This window comes from Sinohyriopsis cumingii, chromosome 12 (assembly GCF_028554795.1).
Source record: "Sinohyriopsis cumingii isolate HCF-2022 chromosome 12, ASM2855479v2, whole genome shotgun sequence".
NCBI classification, from domain to species: domain Eukaryota; kingdom Metazoa; phylum Mollusca; class Bivalvia; order Unionida; family Unionidae; genus Sinohyriopsis; species Sinohyriopsis cumingii.
Genome location: NC_142972.1, coordinates 45394777 through 45419578, shown reverse-complemented (window position 1 = coordinate 45419578; position 24802 = coordinate 45394777). Strand labels below are relative to the sequence as shown.

The 24802-nt window shown below is 34.0% G+C and overlaps 1 protein-coding gene across 1 annotated transcript in view; it reads right to left on the bottom strand.

Annotated features, from left to right (window-relative positions):
- LOC149786367 (sacsin-like) overlaps positions 1–23299 on the bottom strand; it is a 45525-nt gene extending 22226 nt beyond the window's left edge. Inside the window, exons 1-5 of the mRNA XM_089975929.1 lie at positions 23194–23299; positions 15783–15910; positions 13499–13612; positions 11188–11335; positions 2577–4154 (exon numbers count right to left, since the gene is read on the bottom strand). Of these exons, the coding sequence (XP_089832055.1) occupies positions 2577–4154; positions 11188–11335; positions 13499–13612; positions 15783–15910; positions 23194–23299 (2074 nt within the window). The remainder of the gene's footprint in view (positions 1–2576; positions 4155–11187; positions 11336–13498; positions 13613–15782; positions 15911–23193) is intronic.
- Between the last annotated feature and the right edge of the window lie 1503 nt (positions 23300–24802).

Below are 24802 nucleotides of genomic sequence, written 5' to 3'. Positions count from 1 at the left end.
AAATGAAACATAATCAAATAAGATATGCAGATTTAAAATTCATAATGACAGCCACTGATATTAAAAATAAAGATAAGAACACACAAGCCACATAATTTACATTGAAATGCAAACCATGTGCTTAGTCCTTAACAAGTAATGGCTGTGAACAGCACTTTTCAATAGGGCCGACTGCATATGTGCTGTCATTGGGACCTGACTTCAGTAACAAAGGCTTAAGATAACAATTGTCAATACTTTAATAAAATAAGGACAAGAATTAGAATACAAGGAGGATGGCAATTTCAAATTCAGGGCTTGGAAAAAAGTGTCATTTATATGACATAAAGCCTTCTGGTCTAGAGTGTCATATATTCAACATTTCTTTTACTAAATATATAACTATATATAGCTGAAGAGTTGAAACTTTAATGTGGTGAGATGATGAAAGTGCAAACTTTTTGTCTGATCAATTATGGTACAGACCAGCAAAAATACAAACTCCCCCATCACATACTCAGAGCTAATTTTTGTTATGATTTTCCCTGCTTTGATGTACAGACATGGTGCATAAATTTTGCATCGTTTTTACAGCAATTATCTGTAATTCACTCAGATAATGAATTAATTTAATGTCATCATTTGTAAGCAAATGGTAGCTGGCTGATTAGTGTTGTTTTGTTATCTTCATGCAACAAGTACTAGAAATATGTGTAAGTCTCTATTACCTTCCTTAATGATATTATTTTCATGAGAACTAGCAAATGTATGCTTATGATTAAATAAATGATTTTCAGTATCAAAATGTAAGCGAATTCCTCCTGAAGGAGAAAAAATTCAGAAAGTATTGGAACGTGTACAAATTTTCTTCAACTTGGTTCCAGTGTGAATGCAATTTTTCAATCTCAGTTTCAAAGTGGTAGTATATCAGATCACCAACATTCTCAAGATAGTTTCTTTTTATATATCACACAATCTTCAATGGAAATAAATACATAATGCATCTGTACATCCAACAAAAATATTTGTTTTAAACAATTGACATTTAGATGCCTTTATGCAATATACAGTGGTAATGAAGTTCATGTATCACTGGCTTTATGTTCATATTATCTAATTTGTAATTTCAAAAAGAAAAATACTGATAGTTTATAAGGACAATGATGTATATAATTCAGTGGCCCACCATTATCTTGCTTTCTCCCTCATAGCCTCAATGAAATGAAACTCTTTTGACATAAATGGTCAGTAAACCACACCCAGAGCTATATTTTTCATAGACATTTCAAGTTTTAAATTATCTCCAGATGTTTTCAAGGAGTGGAGTTTATTTTCATAACAAAACCGAACTATTTTCATATGTTACTTTTTATCAATGTAAAAATAACTAAATAAAAAAGACACAAAAGTAGAAGCCAGGAAAATAATTAGGTCAACATTACAGTCGAGGGATGCTATGTCATCTGGTAATGGTGTCATTTGATCCACTCAATTTTACTATATTTGATTTGCTTATCAGTTTGGGGGTAAATTGCTTAAATAAAAAAATTCCTAATTTAAAGTGATATATTTGATTCAGTTTAAATTTTTGTTATTAATCAGAAAATTAAGAACGTTCATGAAAATGTGACGTTATTCAATAAATTCAATGATACTTTATTAATAAAACCAAACTGTTCAAAATTCAAGGTGTTTTTAAAGCAAAACCTAAAATTCAACTGTTTTCCAAGGTTGTAAGGACCATGAAGCTAATTACATTTGAATTTATTTGTTTAAAAATTCATACATCAATTTTCTTTTGATGACTTCTTAAGTCAATTGTTTGCATTCATTTGTCTTCAAAGTTATATGACTCATTTATTCGAGGCATTTCATGCATTAGTTTGGATAAGAATTTGAGAGAATTGTGTGAATATATGTTTTAAATGATATAAATTATGTATAAAAAGACTTAAGTAATTCCAAGGCTACTGTATTTTATGTCAATGAATTATTACTTAGCAAATATTGTAGTTAAAACATGAAGTGAATTTCATTAATTCTTTTGTTTAATTAAAATGTGAATTCTTTAAACCAAGAATCAGTGGTATTAGCAACAAGCATGCATGCCAGTCAACATTCAGTCCAGCTAGTGATTTATAGCCCGTAACAGGGTGTAGTACTAGTTTTTTAAGGGGTTTAGTGTGTGAGATTACGATTTTTAACATAGCTTTAACAATTTTTCAGTCATATCGCTATGATGTCTGCAGTGTGGCAGCTTATAGTGACATCCAGCACTGGGGCATCATGCGGCAGTCATGTAGCATGATGTTCCACCCAGCCAAATTATCCTGACACCAGGCCAACAAGTCCTAACACTAACATCGTAATGCTGAGCACCTAACGAGGAAGCTGTAAGTACCATTTTTGTAAATCTTTGGCATGACTCAGCCGGGCATCAAACCCATGAATTCCCGTTTCTAAGGCAGACGCTCTAACCACAAGGCCATCAGAGCAGTATTAATTAGGGGGTCATCTGTCAGGCTGTGTACTGACCCATCTTAGCCTTAGAATCAAACTCAAGAGAATATATACACAAAAAGAAAAACATCATTTACCATGACTGGCCATCTTCATGAAATGTTCCAAGAACTGTTCTGTTGATTTTCCCACATGAAGAAACCTTTTTTCTAGTCCAGGAAATAGATCAATCACATGTGGTTTGTCCAAAAAGATTTTCTCATGGCAATCCTGCCTGCTTGTAAAAGGTGCAAAGTTACCATTTTGTAGTGGAAGTAAGTTAAGTCCTTTCAGCTTATGGTAATCACTATCTGCCATAAGGAATTCTAGTATTGAAACCTTTTCCTCAAAACTAAGCTCATGGTACTTGGGGCAAGTTGTGAGAATTTTACAGAAATGTTTTGGGCTCAAGTCCAAGATTTCTGGTCTGTCTAAGAAATAACCTCCCACATGCTGAGGAACATCCACCCAATTCTGGCCATACATTTTAAGAGTTTTCTTTACATTTTCCTTGCACTCTTTGGATAAGGAAGGATAATGGTTAAAAGATGAAAACAATGCATCTTTTGGAGTAATCCACTTTCCACCATCACTTTCTGTAAATAGAATGTGCATGTCCCACAAACTTTTAATTACTTTTTCAACCAAACTCCTCCATTTTTCATCAACTTTTGCCATATCTGGAAGTGCTGCATAGACCAGTTCAATCATGTTCTTTTTATTTCCAAAGTTAGTACAGTGGTTAACCATCTCCTGTATCAACAAGCAGTAGGCACTGGGCAGTATCTCTCCTACAAGGCACTCATTCCACTGGATAGCAGTATCTTTGTGAAGGTCTTGAGACTCCTGTTCTGCTGATGACCACTTCAAATGTCGTCTATTCCAACTCAGTGCAAATAGTCCATTAACATGCACCGGAAGTCCAGTCAAACTTTTTGATTCCTGTGGTAGTGGCATGAAGCAGAAAATATGGCCACCTTTTTGAAAACCATCACTAAAACTTTCACACATTGCAATGCCTACATATGGGCAATATGAGAGTGATCTGTCACTTGCAAGCCTTTTTAGAGTGTCTGACATTTCCTCACCTTTGTAGAAATCCACCACTGTCCAATCAACTTTAGTTGTCTTTGGTCCTTTCTCTTCCCCAGCTTTTGTTATACTCACACAAACATGCCTACAACTGGCTAGATCTCTGTCAGAACAGCCCCCATTTAATTCTATCACCTTTTTGATGAATTTTGTCTTTCTGTCCTGAGAGGCTGGATCCATTTCTACCTTCACTACAAGGAAAGGATTCACCATGCCATGATCAAACTGTGTCCCTGTGTCTGTACAAAACAACTCAATGCTTGCCAGACTTTTTAAAAATATGAGGATACTTTGAGCTTCTGTCTGGAAGGACTTGAACAGATCCAAGACCTTGTCAGTTGTATATGTTGTGTTAGATAAGACAGTGGGCGTGTCACGCAGTGGAAACCAAAATAATGTTCCTTTGTAATACTTTTGTTTTAATACCCTAGAAGAGAATCCAAACACATTGTTCAGTGCCTCTAGACAGTACACTCGTGTGGATTTTTTCATGTCATGCAGTTTCATTATACTGCAAACTTGGTCTTCTGTTTCATGTGGGTTCAGTAACAGTAGCTGATCTCCACTTATAATGCATGGATAGTCTGTCAAAAGAAAACAAAATTACACATTCATGAAATTATTCTGTGAATTAACAGACTTTGACATTAATATAAAGCTGTGACCTTTATAAATAATTCCTAAGAGTGTGCTGAGTTCAAGAATGTTTACTTAATCAGATTGGTTCAAACTGTTTAAAGGTAATTGTGATTATGTGCTGGAAGCACCTGTCTAATTTATGCATTTCATTTTCAATTACATAATGCAGCTTTTATGCCTAAATCAAAAGAAAAATTAATAAAACAATTTATTTTTTATTTTTTGCACTTGCTAAATGCATATAATTTTACTATAGGTATAATCAAACAGAAATTTATTTAACATTTGATAGAACGTATGAAATGTGATTAAAAACACTCCTAGCATTGATATTTTGTCCTAGATGAAGTAAGTATATAGACACATCCAAGTTTCTTTTGTGACTTTCTGAGGCACAACAATAAATTGTTCAAGAACAAACATTTTTTACATGAGAGGTATTGGAAATTTACAACAACAAAAAAATAAACAGAAAACTGAAATCAAAATTTTTCAACATAACAATCAGTTTTTCTTGCATATGGATAAAGGAATAATTATATGAGACTGGGGTAAACCATGGCCTTCTTCCAAATAGTCAAGGTGAGGATTTTATGAGTTTATATTTAATAACCATTGTGAAATAGTCTAGGGTGACTGCAATGATGTACATACAGATAGATAGAATAATTAATCAAGTTGCTCCATGACCACAAATTCTAAATAATTATACTAATAATAACAGCCTTGTAAAAAGAAAAGAATGTTTTAAATAAAGGTTGCTGAACAATTTTTATAGAGCTCCGTCTGACAAGGAGTAACCCCCTCCCCTGTCAACATTTTGAGTGTTGTACCCTAGATCAGACTAAATACAAGCACACTATTGCTAAACATTGATAAAAATGATTCAATTATATTCTGTAATTTAAATTTCAAACCACCCTTTCATATTTGAATGCATGCACTATCATGTCCATTCCCATCCCAAGACATAGTTTAATCATGTACTACTATGCCTTGTCCACCTAATGAAATGTTTGATACTGACACCAGTCAATATGATTAACAGCATAATTGTATTGTATAAAAATTATTACTTAATTAAGAAAGTGCAAGAATGTGAAATCAGAACAAGATATTTAAGCAAATGGTTACACTCATTAGGTATGGCTAAATATGGTAAGAAAAGGAAGTTAAAGATATCATGGTTGTTCTGTTTCATTTGACTTGTTATATCTATGCTTAAACTTGATAGAAAAATAAGGGACATTCTAGATGAACAAAATGTAAAGCATAAGATTTTAGGATCAGTAAATATATGCTTGTCCATGATAATGGTATTTTATCAGTATTTAATTTTTGCAGACTACTGATTCCAAAATGAATTTGTTTTGGTGGTAGTTTTTAATTACCTATACCTACTTTGATAGTGATAACAACAATTTTCACTCAAATAGTGATAACAACAATTTTCACTCAAATAGTGATAATAATGATTTTCACTCAAATAGTGATAATAATGATTTTCACTCAGATAATGATAATGATGATTTTCACTCAAATAGTGATAATAATGATTTTCACTCAAATAGTGATAATAATGATTTTCACTCAAATAGTGATAATAATGATTTTCACTCAAATAGTGATAATAATGATTTTCACTCAGATAATGATAATGATGAGTTTCATTCCAATAGTTAAAATGATGATTTTCATTCAAATAGTAATAATGATGATTTTTATTCAAATAGTGATAATGATTCATTTTCACTCAAATAATGATGCTGATTTTCACTCAGATATTGATAAAGGTCAATAACCATCTTCAGTCACACTGCTGTCAAATGATCAAGAAGCCACCACAAATAGTCTGACCCTCTCAGTCTGCCTAAGGATCCATAAATCCCCTTGTTCCTTGAAGACCCATTTGTCCCAAAGATTTAGTCCTTCAATGTGAGATAACTGCTATCTTCCTCCTAGCCAATGTAATCATTTACAGCAGCACACTGGGTATATATCGACACATCAAGTACTATTCCTCAGCATCCAAATTAGCACCACAGACAAGACCACACCTCCAACACACTGTGCATACACACAGCAGAGCCCCAACAGACATCACACATCTACAACACACATAACAGACATAGCACAGGTCCAACACACATCAAAGCTCCAACTCAGTTAAATAGCTCTTAGCTGGCAGACTGCCTAAAAAAACAATGACTTCCCCAAGAACTCTATGAGATCTTTTAGTAATGACATGTTTAATACTGTTGATATAATGACAAATCCAAAATCATCCACCATGTGAAAATAAACAATTACGGAATTTCACAAAACTGACCCCATCTTACTTCCCAAAGGCAATAAAAATATATGTAATATGCATATGAAACAACTAAACACAATATCTAAGGTAAGTGAGGTAATCACTCAAACTGTTAAAGTCAAGTCTTTCCTGTAATGTCACGGTCTGAAACACACAAGAAAGACATATAAGACTTGTTAGTGCTCCATTTAATCTTATCCCATTTCTGACACCATTGTAACAGGATGATTATATATTGTGAAGACACTAAGACTGATTAAAACAAGATGATTATATATATATATATATATATATATATATATATATATATATATATATATATATATATATATATATATATATATCCCCCACTAAAACATGATTCTGGATGTAATGCAGGAATTCAGTCAACATATATACATGCACAGAGTTTATAAACACATTTTCTGCTATTAGATACGTGGCATTTCACACTATCCCAGACTGTCAAAAAAATCACCCAACAGGCCCATCCAATGGAAAATAACTTAATTCTTCTTTGCACCAACCTGACCTTTCTAGCCAATAAGAAACTTGTCAAAAGCTTCAATGTATAGTTTAAATTTATCATATATTAATAGCTCAATACCTATAAAATTAAATATATACCCATGATCAAAAATTAGCTATGTATTACCTTATTTATAGATGACCACTACAATTTACAGACATAAACAAATGTTACACACAAAACAGATACTATTATGTACAAGACATTACAAAAAATATACATATACATATGACCAAATCGTTCAAATGTTTTGTTGTTACAGAAAAACATTTCAGATATATCATAAAGTACAATATTCTGCCAACGATACATGACTGCCATAACCTTTTCATAATAATCATTTAACCTGATCTTCTACGATTCAATAATTAGTTTAATTCTTTTACAGAACTGTCTCATAATTAAATTTAGTTATTCTATTTGTTCTATTTGCTTTGTATCCCAAATATCACTTATCTAATACACAAGTCCATAGAAAGGGCTGTTCTACTGGTTGAAACATTTTTCCAGAAATCCCAGATATGACTATTTCTTCTGTCTTTCATTATTTCTGATTGTCAAGAACTGAATCAATCTTTGACATTCTTGAGAATTTCCAATATACAGTTACCCAATTTTGTAATGAAATTGTTTGCCTACATGTTTCAGTTAATATGTTCAAAGCAACAAAAAAAATTCTTACATATTTTAATCAATACTTTCATAAAATAGAACTTACACATGCAGTGTAAACTTAGTTATCACCTTTGCCGCTAAACCTGATATCACAAATAATAAATCATTGAATTTGTCTCAGAAAATGTCAATATACTCATATGCTAAATTTGGTTAAATCTATACTTGTTTTTAGTTTTGCACACAGCACATCATCTGCCATTATGGTAGCTATAAGAAATAACTGCTGTAAGCTTAATGCCATATTAGGGAAACAGTGTAATCAATGTCTGATTGTCTTTTATAACAGTCTACCAACAGGAAGGAACACAATAAACTCATGGAAAAACTACAAAACTTTGTCAGCCTTTAAACAAACTGACTATCACTTTGGACATGTGTAGTAATCACTCATGTGACTTATGCATCATCTTGTGGGGTCCCTTAGGGTATGATCGCTGGCTATAATGGTTAGAGCATATGCCTTGGATGTAGGAGGATGTGGGTTTGAACCCTGGCCAAGTAATACCAAAGACTTATAAAAAATGGTACTTGCAGCTGCCTTGCATGGTGCTCTATATTAAGAGGTTATTGTTAGAACTAGTCAGGATAATGTGAGTGGATGCAACATGAAGCTACATTTCTGTGGCATGATGTCCTAGTGGTAGACATCACAATAAGCTGCAACACTACAGACATCATAGCCATATGACTAAAACTATTAATTCTGCTTAAGCAGTGATAACAAGATTTAAAACTTGGCCACTATGGCCAGAAAACTGTAAATTTAATAAAGACCATTTTTATCTAGGACCAATGAAACAATATGCACACTTTTACTGGATATTCAAGGGGCAAAATTGCCATTAGCTAACAAACAGACATCATAAAATGTATTTTAGTGAAACCTCATGTTCATTGACTAATCCATTCAGGAGGATAAATATTAACTTGATTATGATCAGCACCAGTTTCATTTACAAACAACTAGACAATCATAACAAGTGTTTCAGTGAAAACCTCATATCAATTTAACCATTCACTTGGAGTAACACTAACAAATGTTTTCAAAATGGCCATACTAGAAATGTGAGTTACTCAAGCTTTTTGGGAAAACTAGAATGTAGTATAAAAATATGTGTAAATTTTCATGGTAATCCTCCAAATAGTTTAAGAATAGAGGCAATAACAAACTTGTACTATCAGATGGACAACAATGGACAAAAGGCAAATGAAGTTCTCCTGGTCTAAACATGAAATAGCTAGCAAGGTTTTCAAATATTACCTGTTGTACAATGCAGTGATTACTGACAAGATTGGTAACACTGGTAATACACCATCAGATGCTGTCTTTAAGCAAAATCAACAAAATTATGTCTGATCTCACATTGATATTACATCCATGGGACAACACATTGCTTATAAATCATGGCATAAAATTAATTATAAATTTCATGTACACTTTCAGATCTATTCATTCAGGAAGACATCATACAGTGTGACCCTGCTATAGCGCGCTCAGTTATAATGCAAATTCAGATATAACGTGGTCGTGATGTGGCTCGCGAAATTTCATATACATGTATTTTTCTTGTGTACAAAAAATTCTTAAAAAGTATGGAAAAAACGTAAAAATTGCTTATCATTTAGGGAAGAGATCACATATTAATAATACAAGATGATCGTGGCCTGACTCCTGAAATTTTATGTGGCTTTATTTATTTGTTGGCAACATTGTTGGCTGCTTAAACTTTTATATACAACAATTGTTTTGGAATGCAGAAATTCAGAGGCCCCATGAAAGGAAGCTGCAAACTGGATATAAAATGCACTGAAATTTATCTATTGTTACATAAACAAATTCTTTGTCCATACTGACAAACCATCTAAACAATGCATTGTTATAGCATAATCCACTTATCCTGACATCTAGCATGAATTCTGTATGTTGTGAAATATCCACTTTTCTGTTACTGACAATGGAGATCAAGCGGACATTGTCTCGTAATCTATCTTTCATTGGATTTTTGGCCGCTCGCTAGTAATTAATATATTTACAAAGACTGACATTTGTATGTGAACGGTAAGTAAAATTCCTCTATATTTCACTCAGAATTAAATCCTTCAGAATGCTCTAGTTTTCTGTAATAATCCCTGTCATCAGAACACCTGCATCTCTATCGTCCATTGACCCTTTGTCAATTTTTAGACACATGCATAGAAGGCAGCATCACACTACTACCACAAATGTAAAAAAAAAATTTTAAAAATACATCTTATTGGTTTATTCAGTAGGCATAGTCTAAACGACAGCCAATTTCTTTTTAAAAATGTACCGAGATAAAATTTGCTGAAATTTAAAAGGAAACAGATTACCTTTGAAGTACCGACTGTTATGAAAACGTACTAAGCAAATGGAAAAAATACCCGTCTCAATCATGCAATACTCTTATTTGATGTTGCCACCACTGGTGAGTACAATGTGTTGATAATCTATTCATACTATGCATTAGACATTAATATATAAACAGGATTCACGTATATGTACCAATTCATGTTTCTCTAAATAAAGTAAACTATTATATTATTTATGTCTTCTCTGTTTTCACTACCGGTGTATTTCCCATTTAATATGCATCAATTCAAGATGGTAATTGTGCCAACAAAGCACGTATTTTACCGCCCGCATTTATTACCCACACACCCCAACAATTTTTTTTGAGGTGGTGGTGTACATTTTCTTCAGCTAACTGACTTGGTTGCATATGACACCGTTCTGTATATAACGAGGTCAGGTTTTATGGCTCCCAACTACCGTGTTACAGTGGGGTCACACTGTATATATGATCTGATCACACAATATAATTCGTTTGCTCATTAAATTTAGCAAGATGTTATATTCTCTATAATTTTGTGATTCAAAGTAAAATTTATTTTCCATTCACATTGTGATCCACTTATTACAGCATATCAACAGTGCTGTCTCTCAAGTTTAGATGGTGTAAAATGATAGTGTCAAAAACAAATTTGTAAAGCTTCATTAAAAGTGCTTGTTGATCCATGTAGATTCTCTCCATGCCAGTAAATATAAAAACAACCACTGTGCAACACAAAATACTATTGCACACATAATTACCTTTACCTTATATGGATATAAATTGTTAAAGAATGGGACTGATACCCAGCAGTCTTCAATAATTTATGCACATCAAAATCTGTTATAGGTTTATTATCTAAATCTCCACTGGTGATGGCTAAAGTTAACAGTAAAGATTCTTTTCTGCATACAAAGTAAGAATTAGATTCTATGTTACTAATATCATTGATTTATTTTTTCATAAAAGTGATTACTTGCATAAATGTAAAGGCTTCAAATCAAAGCACTCCACATTTCACTTCACAATTTGTGAGAAAAGTAGATTTTGAGTGACATAATTTAAGAAATCCTACAAACTATATTTAAATCTTTACAAATACATACCTGTTATATGATATATAGACTTGAATCCGAGACCAAACCTGCCAACTTTGAAAGGGTCCTTTTCTTTCACAATGCTGTTCAACATCCGTATTCCTTCCCAGTCCTTCTCAGTAAATTCAGCATCATAGTATACACAGAGCCCTGGTCCCTAAAGTTGGATTAAAAATATTTAAACTTAATTTCAACAAGAACAATGCTACTATTACTACTACCATTCTTTATTCATCCACAGTCAACCATGACTGCAATAAACGTGATTAGTCTCATTAATAGTCAATAGTCTCGTTAAATCTGACTCTTTGGTGTGGGTTCCATGAGAAATATGGGTCTGGTAAAATGTTTAAATAAACTCTGTTACTGATAGAAGGAAAAGTTTGATTTCTTTTACTGGAATAAATACAAACTGCTGCAACAGCAATTCTTTTTTTTAAAGATGGGATATTAATAGCTGAACTAAATAAAAAGGATGTATGTGAAATATTCAAGAACATTGGAACTTATATTCTAACCAATCAACAGAGAATCATTTATTCAAGAATTTGGGATTTAAAACATAGTGATTACTTGCATAGTGTTGGTACATAAGCAATTTACAGATTTTAATTATCATCTTGAATGTGTTGATGTATCTGGATTGCATGGAAATAACAGAACATTATTAGGGCTTAAGGAACCACTGTTAAGTTATTTTATCATTCTTTAACCTGGATTTTAGGGATATAGATTTATATTTTTGAATTTACAAAACTTGTTGGTTGTCACTATTTCCACATTTATCCAAACAGATGTATAATCTGTACCATTTTCTTTTACGACAAACTTGTCATCATTAGAAGACCTGGTGAAAACCTTATGCCAATATTACCACCCCCATTCAGGAGTAGCAACAAATTGATTTTCAAATTGACATCATGGCATGCAGCCTTATTTTATTAAGACTGATATCTTTTGCATTTAAGACAACTAGATATCATCAGAAGTCTTAAAGTGTGCAAACCCCATGACTCTATGACCTTAATTATGGAGAAGAAATAACATGATTTCAAGATGACCACCATGCTGGCCATACTTGATGTCAGATCAGAATCATTTTCATTTAAGACCATCTACACACCTTAAGAAATCTTCTTTTGAAATCCAAAGATTTGATTTTTAATTCAGGCTAGTGATATTCAGATTTTTAAGATGGCTGCTATGGCAGCCATACTGTAGGTCATAACAATACCATTTTCATTTCAGACCAACTAGATATCATAATAAGTCTTCTTATGAAAACTCTATCTGAAAATCACTTACTTTCTGTACTGATGACACATTTTATAAGATATCAGATTAATACCATTTCATCTGCAACCAACTAGACATCATAACAAGTCTAATTATAGATCTCTACTATGTCAGAACTGGGGTCATAGAGTAGAAAAAACAAAAAAACTTCAAAAATCATTTACTCAAGAAATTCAATATTATCACTATCACAAACACTTGGGTCTTGGATTTATTACTTTTGAAATAAAATAATCACTTTTCCAGCATTATATACATTGACTGGATCACTTAAGGACACATGGTACTAATGGTATGGAAAAATGGGAACCAGTCTGGAAATGAGTGAACCTAAAATAGAGTATATATGGGTTAGGCTGACCAGGATTGGTTAATAATGTAAGTTATGGTGTAGGAAAAAGAATCTTTTGAGAGCTTATCCTAGTTGTAAGTGAAAAAAAGATAGAGACATTGTTTTGTTGATGGAATTTCATTCCTTTAACAGTCTTGAGTTTGGAACACTCATTACTAAAATTAGCACCTGATTCTTTGGTGCGGAATTGAAAGCACATGTTTCAAACACATGCAGGTCCAGAAAATGCAGTGGCTCATATCCTTTCCTCCACACAGAAGCTGACATCCAGGTTTCACCTGATACATATAGGTTTTATCATAAGCACTCAAAAATTTTAAGTTATTGAATTTTTAATATCATGATGTTTGCATAGGTTTACTATGGGAACTGAATTAGTATCGTGAGTCCTTAAGAGTGAGACTGCAGCACAACTTTCTACAACTTCTACATTAATTCAAATTATCAAGTCCACACTTTTGGACACAGTACATTTGTGGACTCAGGAATTGTCAGACTCAACAGCAACTGATTAATATCTTCTAATGTTAGAAATTGCAAAAACTGATAAATCCATAACACGGGTGCCTGTAATTGTTCACAATCTCTACCTTCATGATCATTATAAATTGCATTATGTAATTATCATAATCACACAGGTGGAAGGATATCCATCTATCCATCTATACACACCTTGAAAAACATTTTGTAAGGTCTCTGAACACTAAGTTCTTGGTTGCAGTGTTTTCCAGAAAGAAGCATTTTCACCACTGTTGCCCCAGCATCTTCAGCATTCTGCAACAGTTCCTGTAGTCAGAAATAAAACTCTGTTATAGAATGCTGGAAATTAAACTTGCTCAAAGCCTTATCATCCTAAATTAACAAGACAAATTTGCTTAAATTCCAATAAATAATGTGAAGTTATTTTGCAGAAACACTTGTTAGGAGGACAAGCATTCAGGAGCCATAACTGTAATAAATTATTTTAATCTCATAAAAGGCATCCATAAGTTTATGACATTATTTTCACAATCAACTGCTTAAGAATATGCTGACAGGATCTCAAGTTATACAGGTTACAATCAACATTTTGCATGTGAAGATAGGAATAATGGACCCAGATTACAGAACATCAGAGTGGGGTGGGAGGAGGAAATCCTTGCAGTTATTATCAGGGAAGTATTACATAATTAAAATTAATTTTAACTCCACAAAAATCTATTATTCCCATCTGAGTCGACACTATGAGACTGTAACTATCCTCATTCATTCCATTTTCATACCGAAACAGAATGAATATTGATGTTTGATTTTATCTTTTCTCATGTAAAACATTTCTCAGCAATGATCACAGAACTCTGCCTCTTTTTTGTTCAGTCAAATCACTTTCACTTTTCTTTCTAAACTAATGCCATTTTGCTCTTTTTGCAACAATTTGTTCTTTCATTTGGCTACCAAACCTGACTTTCAAACAAACTTGTATTATGGTATATGCTCTTGTCTATCTACCTGGTGCACAAAATGTTCAGTTGCTATAAAGGAAGTGAGCAGTTTAAACAATCAACTCATTATAGTCTAGTAACCTTAAATTCTAAAACATTTGTAATCCAATAGAAAGGAGTCACAATGACTAACATAACAGTTTTACTTTAAGGTGGCTAGATATCTTGCTGACATGTTGAGCTTAATGCTGTGCTTCTTGTCATCTTGATAATTTTAAGTGGAAATAATATTCAATAATTATCAAGGTGATAAAATCTGACGTCTGAAGAACACACAGCAGGATTAATTACCTTACTGATTAAAGTCCAAAGTATCAGCAATATAATGAAAACAAAATATCAACAACTTCAACAAATACAAATATTCATCAGATTTCTAGCCGTAAACCATAATATATATCTGCCAGTGTGGGGGACTTCTGAATTCAAAGTCATTGTTGCCAAGGGATTTTGGCCATAAAAAGTGGGTGACTTGGATGGGGTGGGTGATGGGGTGGTACTGAAGACATTCAAGAGGGGGACCACTGCACCTACTTTTCTTTTCTTACCTGTAGGAAATATGACACCATGCCACCGTCTTTTATGTACATTAGACTGATTCTCCCCCAAAACAGAATGATTACACTCAGCACTTAGTGAGGGCATTGTTAAAACTGCAGAAGTTTGCACAGATGGTGCAAGGTAATGGATTTAAATTTGTAATGTATAAAGGGGTTATATAACACTTAGCTAGATCATAACTATGCCAGGTAAAGGAACTTTCCAAGATCATAAGTAAGGTATAATTCAGAATGGGCCAGAAGCTGACTTCAGACAAAAGGTAGTGAATAATTAAGCAGCATGCCACCCTTAAATTATAATCAACTATCAGTCAATCAAACTTCTATGAATTGTGAATTACATCATTCTGTTTATGACACTCTGACCCCCTGATTATGTAATCTTCACTGTCTAGTATTTCTGAAAATGGGCTTGTTATTATAAATGGTGAAGTTTTCCTTTCTGATATAATCACACAGAATAGGGATCAAGATAAATTCAAAGTGCATTTGATTATATGGATAGTGAGCATTCTAGGTAACAAGTACTATTATGTACAGACAGAATTGTACTGATAACAAAGTTTATAATGATTAAATGTGCCATCATAAAACATGGACTATACCAATATGGCAGGGGTAATATACACTAATAATTCTTAAAATTAAGTTGTTTTATATAAATTATATGAATACAAATTAAAAAATATTATTCACTTTGTGTCAGATGTGATACTTATTAAGAGTTCTGTTACTCATCTTTGCAAGTGTACACTGCAGACTGCTATGAGTCTGCTTCATCCTGCATTACGCCATGGCAGATCTGGGTATGGGAGCACTGTAGACTGTTGTGTGTCTGCTGGAGCCTGCATTATGCCATGGCAGATCTGGAAGTGTGTTATAAAAAGATAGATACATCAGGACTAGAAATCTTACTTTGATAATTTGTCCATCATCAGGGTACTCTGAAAGGATATTCTTAAGATCCTGGATCAGTGAAGGTCGTATCATACCAGACTTTGTAACTGGATCTGATCCATTTTCATCCGATGAGTCATCACTCCCTGAAGAAGATTAAAAAGCAATTTAAAATTCTTGTGGTTCAAGTAAATTCATCTATACTACTAAATTTCTGCACTTTATTTTTAGTGTCAGTACAGTCAACCATCTCCCTGGAAACAAGATAATCAGTTTCACTCAAAGTATTTGCATACATATTGTAATCTGTTATACATCTCAGTATCAAGTCTGAATGTCAAGTCTTAATTTCCAGTTCAATTCCCACTACTGGAACTGCCCACATCAGTTATGATGGTATGTCCTTTGACGAGGCACTTAACAGTACTCCACTTGTGTGTTGGTGTACTATAAAATACACCAAAATTATTAATTTCCAGCATGTGTAACTGACTTTTATAAGTCATTTTGATTTATTTGGGTTTTCCAAGTCTCTTTTATTCATTAGAACAACACTTTCTTTTTCAATCAAAAGAACATTTCTATGAAAAGGTCTGAACAACAGTCTGGTGCCTAACTATAAAGTACCCCACTGTAACATGGTTCCTGATATAACACTGTTCTAGTCATGGATCCCACACCGTAACATGGTTTCTAACATAAAAGGGTTTAGTCATGGTTCTCTAACTAAAACACAGTTCATTATATATATGAATTGGATTCCCCACTATAACATAATTACTGATTTAACACAAGTCTTGTCATGGATCACCCACAATAACAAGGCATCAGAGACTGGACAAATTTGGTCATAGTTCCCCCACAACACAATGGTTCCTGATGTAACATGGGTCTGGTCACAGATTTGTCAGTATAACATGGTTTCTAATATAACACAGGTCTGGTCATGGATCCCCAACTATAAATCCAAACATTATGATATAGAATGGGTTTTGTCATGGATTCCCAATTTTAACAAGGTTCCTGTTATAACATGGTTCTGGTCATGGAACCCCATTATAACACACTGTTCCTGATATAACACAGGCCTGGTCATGGATCCATTATAATTGGTATATTTAATTTACCAACATAATGTGCTTCATCATAAAATATACCCTATTGTGTAACTTTACTTGAAACATAACCATCATTAACTTGCCAAACTAACAATATACTGATTCCATTAGCCCACCCTGGGGCATGACCAGAATGCAAGAATTGTACAATAATAATAATAATAATAATAATAATAATAATCATCATACTCATCATCATCATCATCATCATCATCATGATAATAATGCAAGGAATGTACAATAACAATAATAATAATCATAATAATAATGCAAGGAATGTACAATAACAACAATAATAACCATAATAATAATGTAGACTTTACAACACCTAATCTTTAGAAGATATATATAGCCTGTAAAAACATATCCATTGACAAGATTACAAAAACAAACACCATAAAATTACAAAAACAAAAACATGCTGACAATAATTAATGAAGGAAATATTATTAAGTCTTTAAGTCTGTCCATGTATTTGAAATAGCTGAGTTTTAAGAGAACCGTTGAATGAGATCACATTGTCCTTGTGTCTGAGATCTATGGGCAATTCATTTCACATAGCTGGGCCTTGGTACACAAAAGAATGTTGTCCATTTGACTTCGTTTTAAAAATAGGAACAATGAGAATATGAGTGTTGAAAAGCCTAGTTTCTAGATGGGGTATACACATGGATGTGGTAAAATAGGTATATTGGACTGTAGTCAGTCAATGAAATGTAGCATGAACTGGAGTCAGTAACTGAAATGCAGCAATTTTTCATGAACAATCCTTGTGTTTGATTCTGGATTAAATGGGTAGCAAGTGGAGGTTACAGGCATGCTCAATTACATAATTAAATACATAATGAAAATGTAAAACTCAAAACCTGAATCTAAGACTGTACGACTAAAACTTATCTACATGTACTTCTTGGCCGTACTGTCACATTGACGACTGTCATGTTTACCCTGACCCAGAGTAGCCCAGTTGAAACATGTATAATCAAAGTAATTCTGACAAGCCATTGTTTGATGTTAAACATTGCCGAAGGCTACCACTAATCCGTTACGTAAGATTGCCGTAGTTAGAAGTGGAGAGCCGGACATAGGAGTTGCGAAGCCACAGATAGCCAATTATCACCTAGGTGTGGAAATGTTGTCCAAGATCAAAAGAAGTTGCCTGAAGAAGTGGGAGTGTCTTAACTTCTTTTCCCTGCAAACAGACAGACAGGTTGAACTGGCCGCTAAGACGATTGGACAGGGTCACAGCACCACCCAATCAGAATCGAGATAGGGGAGAGACCTTGATATGGGTAGAATGATATCTCCGCGTCTTCCGGCCAGAATTAGTTCGCTGAGAGAAATTACCCAGAGAAGAGGTTAGCGTAACTCCGAATAGCCATTCGTTATTGGCGGGAAAATCTTAGAGCGGGAAATTCTAAGTACAGAGAGCTTCAAATAAGGAAGCTTTGAGGGACAGACCAGTTACAGTTTGGTCCCGTAGTCTCAGATAGAGAGACGGAGGAAAAGAGAAGAAAGGAGAGAACTCTGGACAAGTTGAAGTCTGGGAGCGAAATTGGAGGAGGAGATAGTAGAGAGGGAAACGGAGACAAAGGAGGAGTTAGAGGAACGGAAAGAAGGAAGGAATCGGCAGGAAAGAAATAGATGAGTAGATGCAAGGATGGGGGAAAATCGAACTCACACTGTAAATCACGGGATGAATTAGGCTGTCACTTGGTCGAGGGAAAGACGAGTGATTGGAAGTTATCATTTTAATTAATCGAATTTATTAAATTGTTATTGATTGAATTTCATCTTCGTGTTCTCTATAATTTAACCGTCAGCATTGCTGACTGGGGGCTCAGAGCTGTAAATCTACCTCGTCACTAATTTAACTTTCTAACCTAACGAGCCAGGGTGGAACTCCCATCATAATTTAATTAAATTATATTGGAAGAACCCCACCCCAATGCGTGCAAACGTCACAACGACACAGGCAAGAAATCTACAGTATGAAAAAAATGTAAGTCATTATAGCATGTCTGAAATATGAAAGTACCACTACACTAAGTAAGCAAATCAACTCTTATTGCATCCTATTGTAGTCCCTGTGACAATCATTAATAATTTTCTTCTGATTATTTCTGGACATCTGCTGACCAGTGATAAATGTTACATGTACATGTATTTAAAGAAACAACAATAAAGACTAAACAGGAAATGAAATGTATATTTTTTTTTAATTCAGTCTTTCAGCTTTGATGTAGTAAGCAGGTGTGACACAGCCAGTTCGAGTCATGTCACTTGTACCACCAATTCAAGTAAATTCATCCAAAAGCAGAATCAGAAAATGCCACATAAACGATACCAGTGGCATCACTAGCGCTGGTGTCACCAAATGTGGTAACTCATGGTGTCACCCCCATGGACCTCCTTTCTGCACAAAATTTCAAAAACCGTAATCACAGTCAGTTTGGTGTCACCCCATCTGATGGTGTTACCCAGTGTGTCCACACCCCAAGCACTCCCCTAGTGTGATACAGCCTTTTACAGAAATTTCACTTGCAGCACCAATTGCATTAATTTCATTTGAATGCAGATATTTTCAGAACATGCCACATAATCTAGACTGGGTTTTATGCATGTTATATCCATGCTTGCACTTTGCATAAGCATGATTGATTGTCATGGTGCAGTTAAACTTATAACAAATGCACAATATTATTGCTAGAATGTTCAATTATAGCATATCTTGAGCTGACAATCAAGCATTAGTGGAAAACAAATGGCTTTAACTGTTTAGCTAGAAGGTTGAATAAGAGTATCCTGAGCCCATGATCGAAGGATTACTATAAAATAAGTGCTCTTGACACCAAGGTCAAAAGGTTAAATGAGCACGTCAAGGAATTGTCTTAGCTTCATAATGATTCATCCAACACGAACAAAATCACAGGATTTAGGAAATATAAAACTTCATGCAAATTTTCTAGCAGTGTGAAATTAACCCATGATGAAAAGGATGACAGTGCAAGTCACTGAATAAATTATCTCACCATTACAATCATTCATCCAAACTACGAAAAAAATCAATCAAAGGTTGAGCAATGAAAAAACTTAAACCAAACCCATGATGCACATTAGGTGGCGCTCTACAGTTTCGTATTTTGCATAGGGCTAGGATTTTAAAGAAAAAGAATTTCCCCGGCTTTCCTCACTGGTTATACTGGCTATTTAAAAAGGACCTTGTATATCTTAGGTATAATTAAAAGAACCTTTAATTCCCTTTATTTTGATGTATGATTGATGGGTGTACTATGGGTTATAGAGTATACAGCTTGGCCTTACTTCAAATGTGAACCTTTCAAAAAAGTGCTAGCCCTACTTGGTCATTTTCACTTCCTGAACTTCAGAGGTAAATTGTATAAAAAAGAGCCGATAACTTTTCTTACATTTTATATATCTGGTAATTCACTCATTGCACTTTCAGAAGCTGGTATTGTCTAGTTTGGCAAAATTCATTTTCCCTATTTTAATAGCTGCTATGTATAGTGTACTTTAGACTAATTCAGGCTGATTTTTTAACACAAGGGAGCAGTCACTTTAGTTAGCAGTGTGCTTAAATCATGTAAAATTTCCAAAAGTACAATATCCAAAATAAATATCATCCACATTACATTAATGTAGCATAGAGGTATGCCAACATTCTCTCCATTGTGCATGTTTTAAATGTGAACTACTTCACCTTACATACGTCACTCTCTCAAAAGTACATATTATCTGTTGAGCGCCCCCTTATGAAGGACTCTGACAGGCTTTATAGTCAAATTGGAAAGCATGCATATCACCAAATGACTCTAACTTTATAGTCAAAATGGAAAGTATGCATATCACCACATGACTCTGACTGATTTTATAGTTAAATTGGCAAGCGTGCATATCACCACATGAATTGTCTTAGGTACATATTGATTCATGCCAGTTATGATTAGACTTTATCAAAGGGTTTAGGATACAAGTAAATGAAAAGTTTTAACCAAAAACATAACAAACTCTATGACACCATTGCTGCCATTCCCACCATCATCATCGAAAAGTAATATGACTCACTACCCTCTACGCAGGCTCAACAAAAATAAGAATATACAAAAGGAACTTGATACAGTGAACTGAAGAACATACTGGAAAAGATCCATAGTGAACATGCTTATCCTGTTAATTAAGCATCCTATAACAGAAAAATAATTTAGTTGGTTATTATTTGAACAACATAGTGCTAAGAAATGAATCTTTTTCTATAATACCCGGTATGTAGACAGCATCATAGTAGAGCTTTACTGCATTACCAGTATAGCAGTTCACCAATGTAATCTTTTAGGGATTTGAAATATTTTCCTTTCTTATATCCCAAGATAATATTTTTTTGCAAATAATATCAGGGTTATAATATCGTGTTATTGTTCTAATAAATCAGAGCAAGAAATTTTTCCAGCTACTGATAGATGGAAATTAAACAAAACAGTGTCAGGCCACTGCCCCAGAATATTGAATTACTGGTAACTAATATATTTACAGTATACCATGGTACATATTATAGCACATTCTTAAATACATCGGTAATCATGGTACTTATAGTGGTACATTCTTAAATACCACAGTAAACCATGGTACATATCATGGTACATTCTTAAATACTGCAGCACACCATGGTACATAGTGTGGTACATTTGTAAATACTGCAGTAAACCATGGTACATATTGCAGTACATTCTTAAATGCCACAGTAAACCATGGTACATATTGCAGTACATTATTAAATACCACAGTAAACCATGGTACATATCGTGGTACATTTTTAAAATATTGCCACAGTAAACCAAAGGGAAAATATTGTTTGGTACCCAGCTCTAATATGTAATAAAGATTTTTCTTTTTTACAAACATACCAACTATTCAAATCAGTTTGTTGCAAATTTGCATAGTTCTGCATTTATTTAAATTTTTTATCATGTATCAACATTGTAAATGCATAATTTTTACCCAAGGAAATTTATTCAGCCTTTTGGGTACTGCTACAGTCTGCATGAATAGGCAAATGTGGTAGCTTTGGTTCTACCAACGTGACTGACCTGAAGTATTTTTTCAAGTCTCGATGACATAATGACAATAATGCTAAGTATGTCTTCACAACAATTATCAATCCAAACATTTCTGGACAATTTTCTGTGGAAACAAAGTCTGATTTGTCCCTACCAGATCATGCAGAGAGCTGTGACAAGGCATACATTTAGGATTTTGGTCTACCAATTGTGAGAAATATAATAATTTATTTGCTTTGATGGTATTAAATTTAAAACTTCACTATTCTCAACAGTTTAATTATATAATGACCATGTGAAATTATCATACTTATGAGATAATCTGACATCCATTTTTAATCCAATGTGTGTATATCAATGTTGCATATCTACATCTAGGCAGTTTTGTATTTCCAGACATGGCTGTTGGATCTCAACACTTGTATTTCACCTTACTGGTAATTATGTATTAAAGAAATGTATATTTTCAAATTCATGGGCTGCAGCATCAGAAATACCCAATTAACCTTCCTGGGAACAATTTACTTTAAACACCAAAAATCCAAGACTGTCCCAAAATTGTTAATTTTTTTTACTTTAATTAATCAAATTAAATATTAAAAAGTACACCATATTTAGACATTAGGTCTTTACAAGTGAAATGATATTTTTCAACAAAAAAATTCAAACTAACTCAACAGTACCAATCCTCAAGGTCTGATGAGAATGGCAAGTGACTTTGTTTAGACCATGCATTTATTAACTCAAAAGACACTCTACTCTGGTGCAAAGTATAACAGAGCAAATGCAACCAAACTTCCGAGTTAGGCTCTAATATCTGCTGCAGACACAGAAAAAGAAAAGATATTTGATAGGTTTCATATTCGTTATTTTCAAGGTATCACTACACTAATTTAGCCAAAGTGAGCATTAATGGATGCTCCTTAAGGAACTAATTGCATTTTTACTCTGATTGTTTTCTTATCTGCTGACTGGTGAAGTCATTAAATTTAAACAGAATATAAAATGTTTATTGAATTCAACTTCTTGGCTTTTGTGTAAGATGAAAAAGCAAATACACAAGCATATAAAACATATTTAAAATCCATTCACCAGACAATTAATCACTTATTATTGACCTCAATAATTTTTGGCTTATTTCTTCTACTTTAAAGCCCACTCAGAGCACATGTAATGAGTTGCAAATAATTTCTGTAAACGGAATTAAAATAAGCAAGGTCAACATTGGTAACTAACCATCAGTGCTTTCTTCGACTTCTTCAACCTCATCTATTTCTCCTACAGGGGCATCAGCTTGGCTTTGTCTCTTCCTGCGCTGACCATCTTTTTTACAATCCTCCATTTACCTGCAAGATGACATGGAATCATAAATTGAATGATATTTAGTGATCATCATGTAATATGTCACTGACCTAACATTAAACTTGCCAAAGTGTAGAAGTCTAGCAATGCAAATTGCATTGTAAATACAAATGATATCCATGAACAACAAGGTTGACAAAACCCTTAAAATCTTGAGCTTTGAATGAAAATTACTTGTGGTTGGAGCTCTGACAGAAACATTTAAAAAAAGCCAAAGGTGTTCAAAAGGTTGATTGTGCATAAAGATCTCAAACACAAACTGTAAATGGAATTGTGAATTCGTGCACACACCACAAACATGTTCCAATCCAAGAACCATTACATGGGTGTATACCAATGCACAAAAGTGAGTTTGTCCCACCTGGATACCAAGCGATGGATACTCCCCAATGGAATCACCACTTATGCATTTGGTCATAGTGCTATTGGTAGCCAACTTATGATTGATTTATGTCCATTAATGCATTAACATATCAAAACAAGTCCTGGTGGCAGTTCTGTATCTGCTGGAATGACTTTCAATTCCTCTCACACAAATGTATGGCTCGGTGGACTAAGTCCACTAGGCTTTGGTCCAACAGGTGATGATAGCCTCAACTGGTAATATGTTGGTTGTCTTGGAGTATCAATCCATTCTGAAATCATAAACACATCCAAGGACCATACTAGGTCAGTTGCACAATGTTATTGTCCACCTTCCAACTCTCTAGGTGCACACAAATAATAAAAATAAATCGTCTCCAGGTGGCTGTAATAGTGCTGGCTTTGAGATCATTTTCTGAGTAACAGAAAGTCTTTTGTCAGATCACATTAGCTAGTTTTAATAAAGTCCTGCATATTACTTCATTGTTTAATCCTGTTATAAAAAATGGAAGTCATGCTAACCAATCCTGAGTCTGCTGGACTCATTAGTAATCAGTAATTCTTATGCATACTGATGACAAAATAACCATTCTGCAAGAGTGCAATTAAATTGTTCCACAACAGCTTGGTCAAGATGCACATGACATGCCTGACATGTACCCGCACATGGTGTTTGGCCAGCATCACAGCCAAGATTGAGAAATTCTTTGCCAGGATCCAATGTAACAATTGTGTACATGTGAGAGGGCCACGTGCAAAAACATGCTCAAGTGCATCTGTCAAGTGCATCTGCAACACTGGCAGAATCTTTTGATCTCAGCAGATCACTTCTTTGTACCTGACAATTGTTAATGCATATTTGTAGGTGCGTAAATTACTTTGTTTATCACAGACACGACAGTGGTGGAAGAAATGACAAATACGTTGATGAACTTCATTTGGTGTTTTGACATCAAAAACCAACAACGTGAAATCTTTCTTGGTACTGGCAGGTAAACATGCCACAGCACTTGTTTGGCCAACCACGTTCAGGCAATCCAATAATTGACTGGCTGCACTGGCTCAATGTTCCACTGGGGCTTCACCTCTTCAATACCCATGCAGACTGCAGTATAATGTG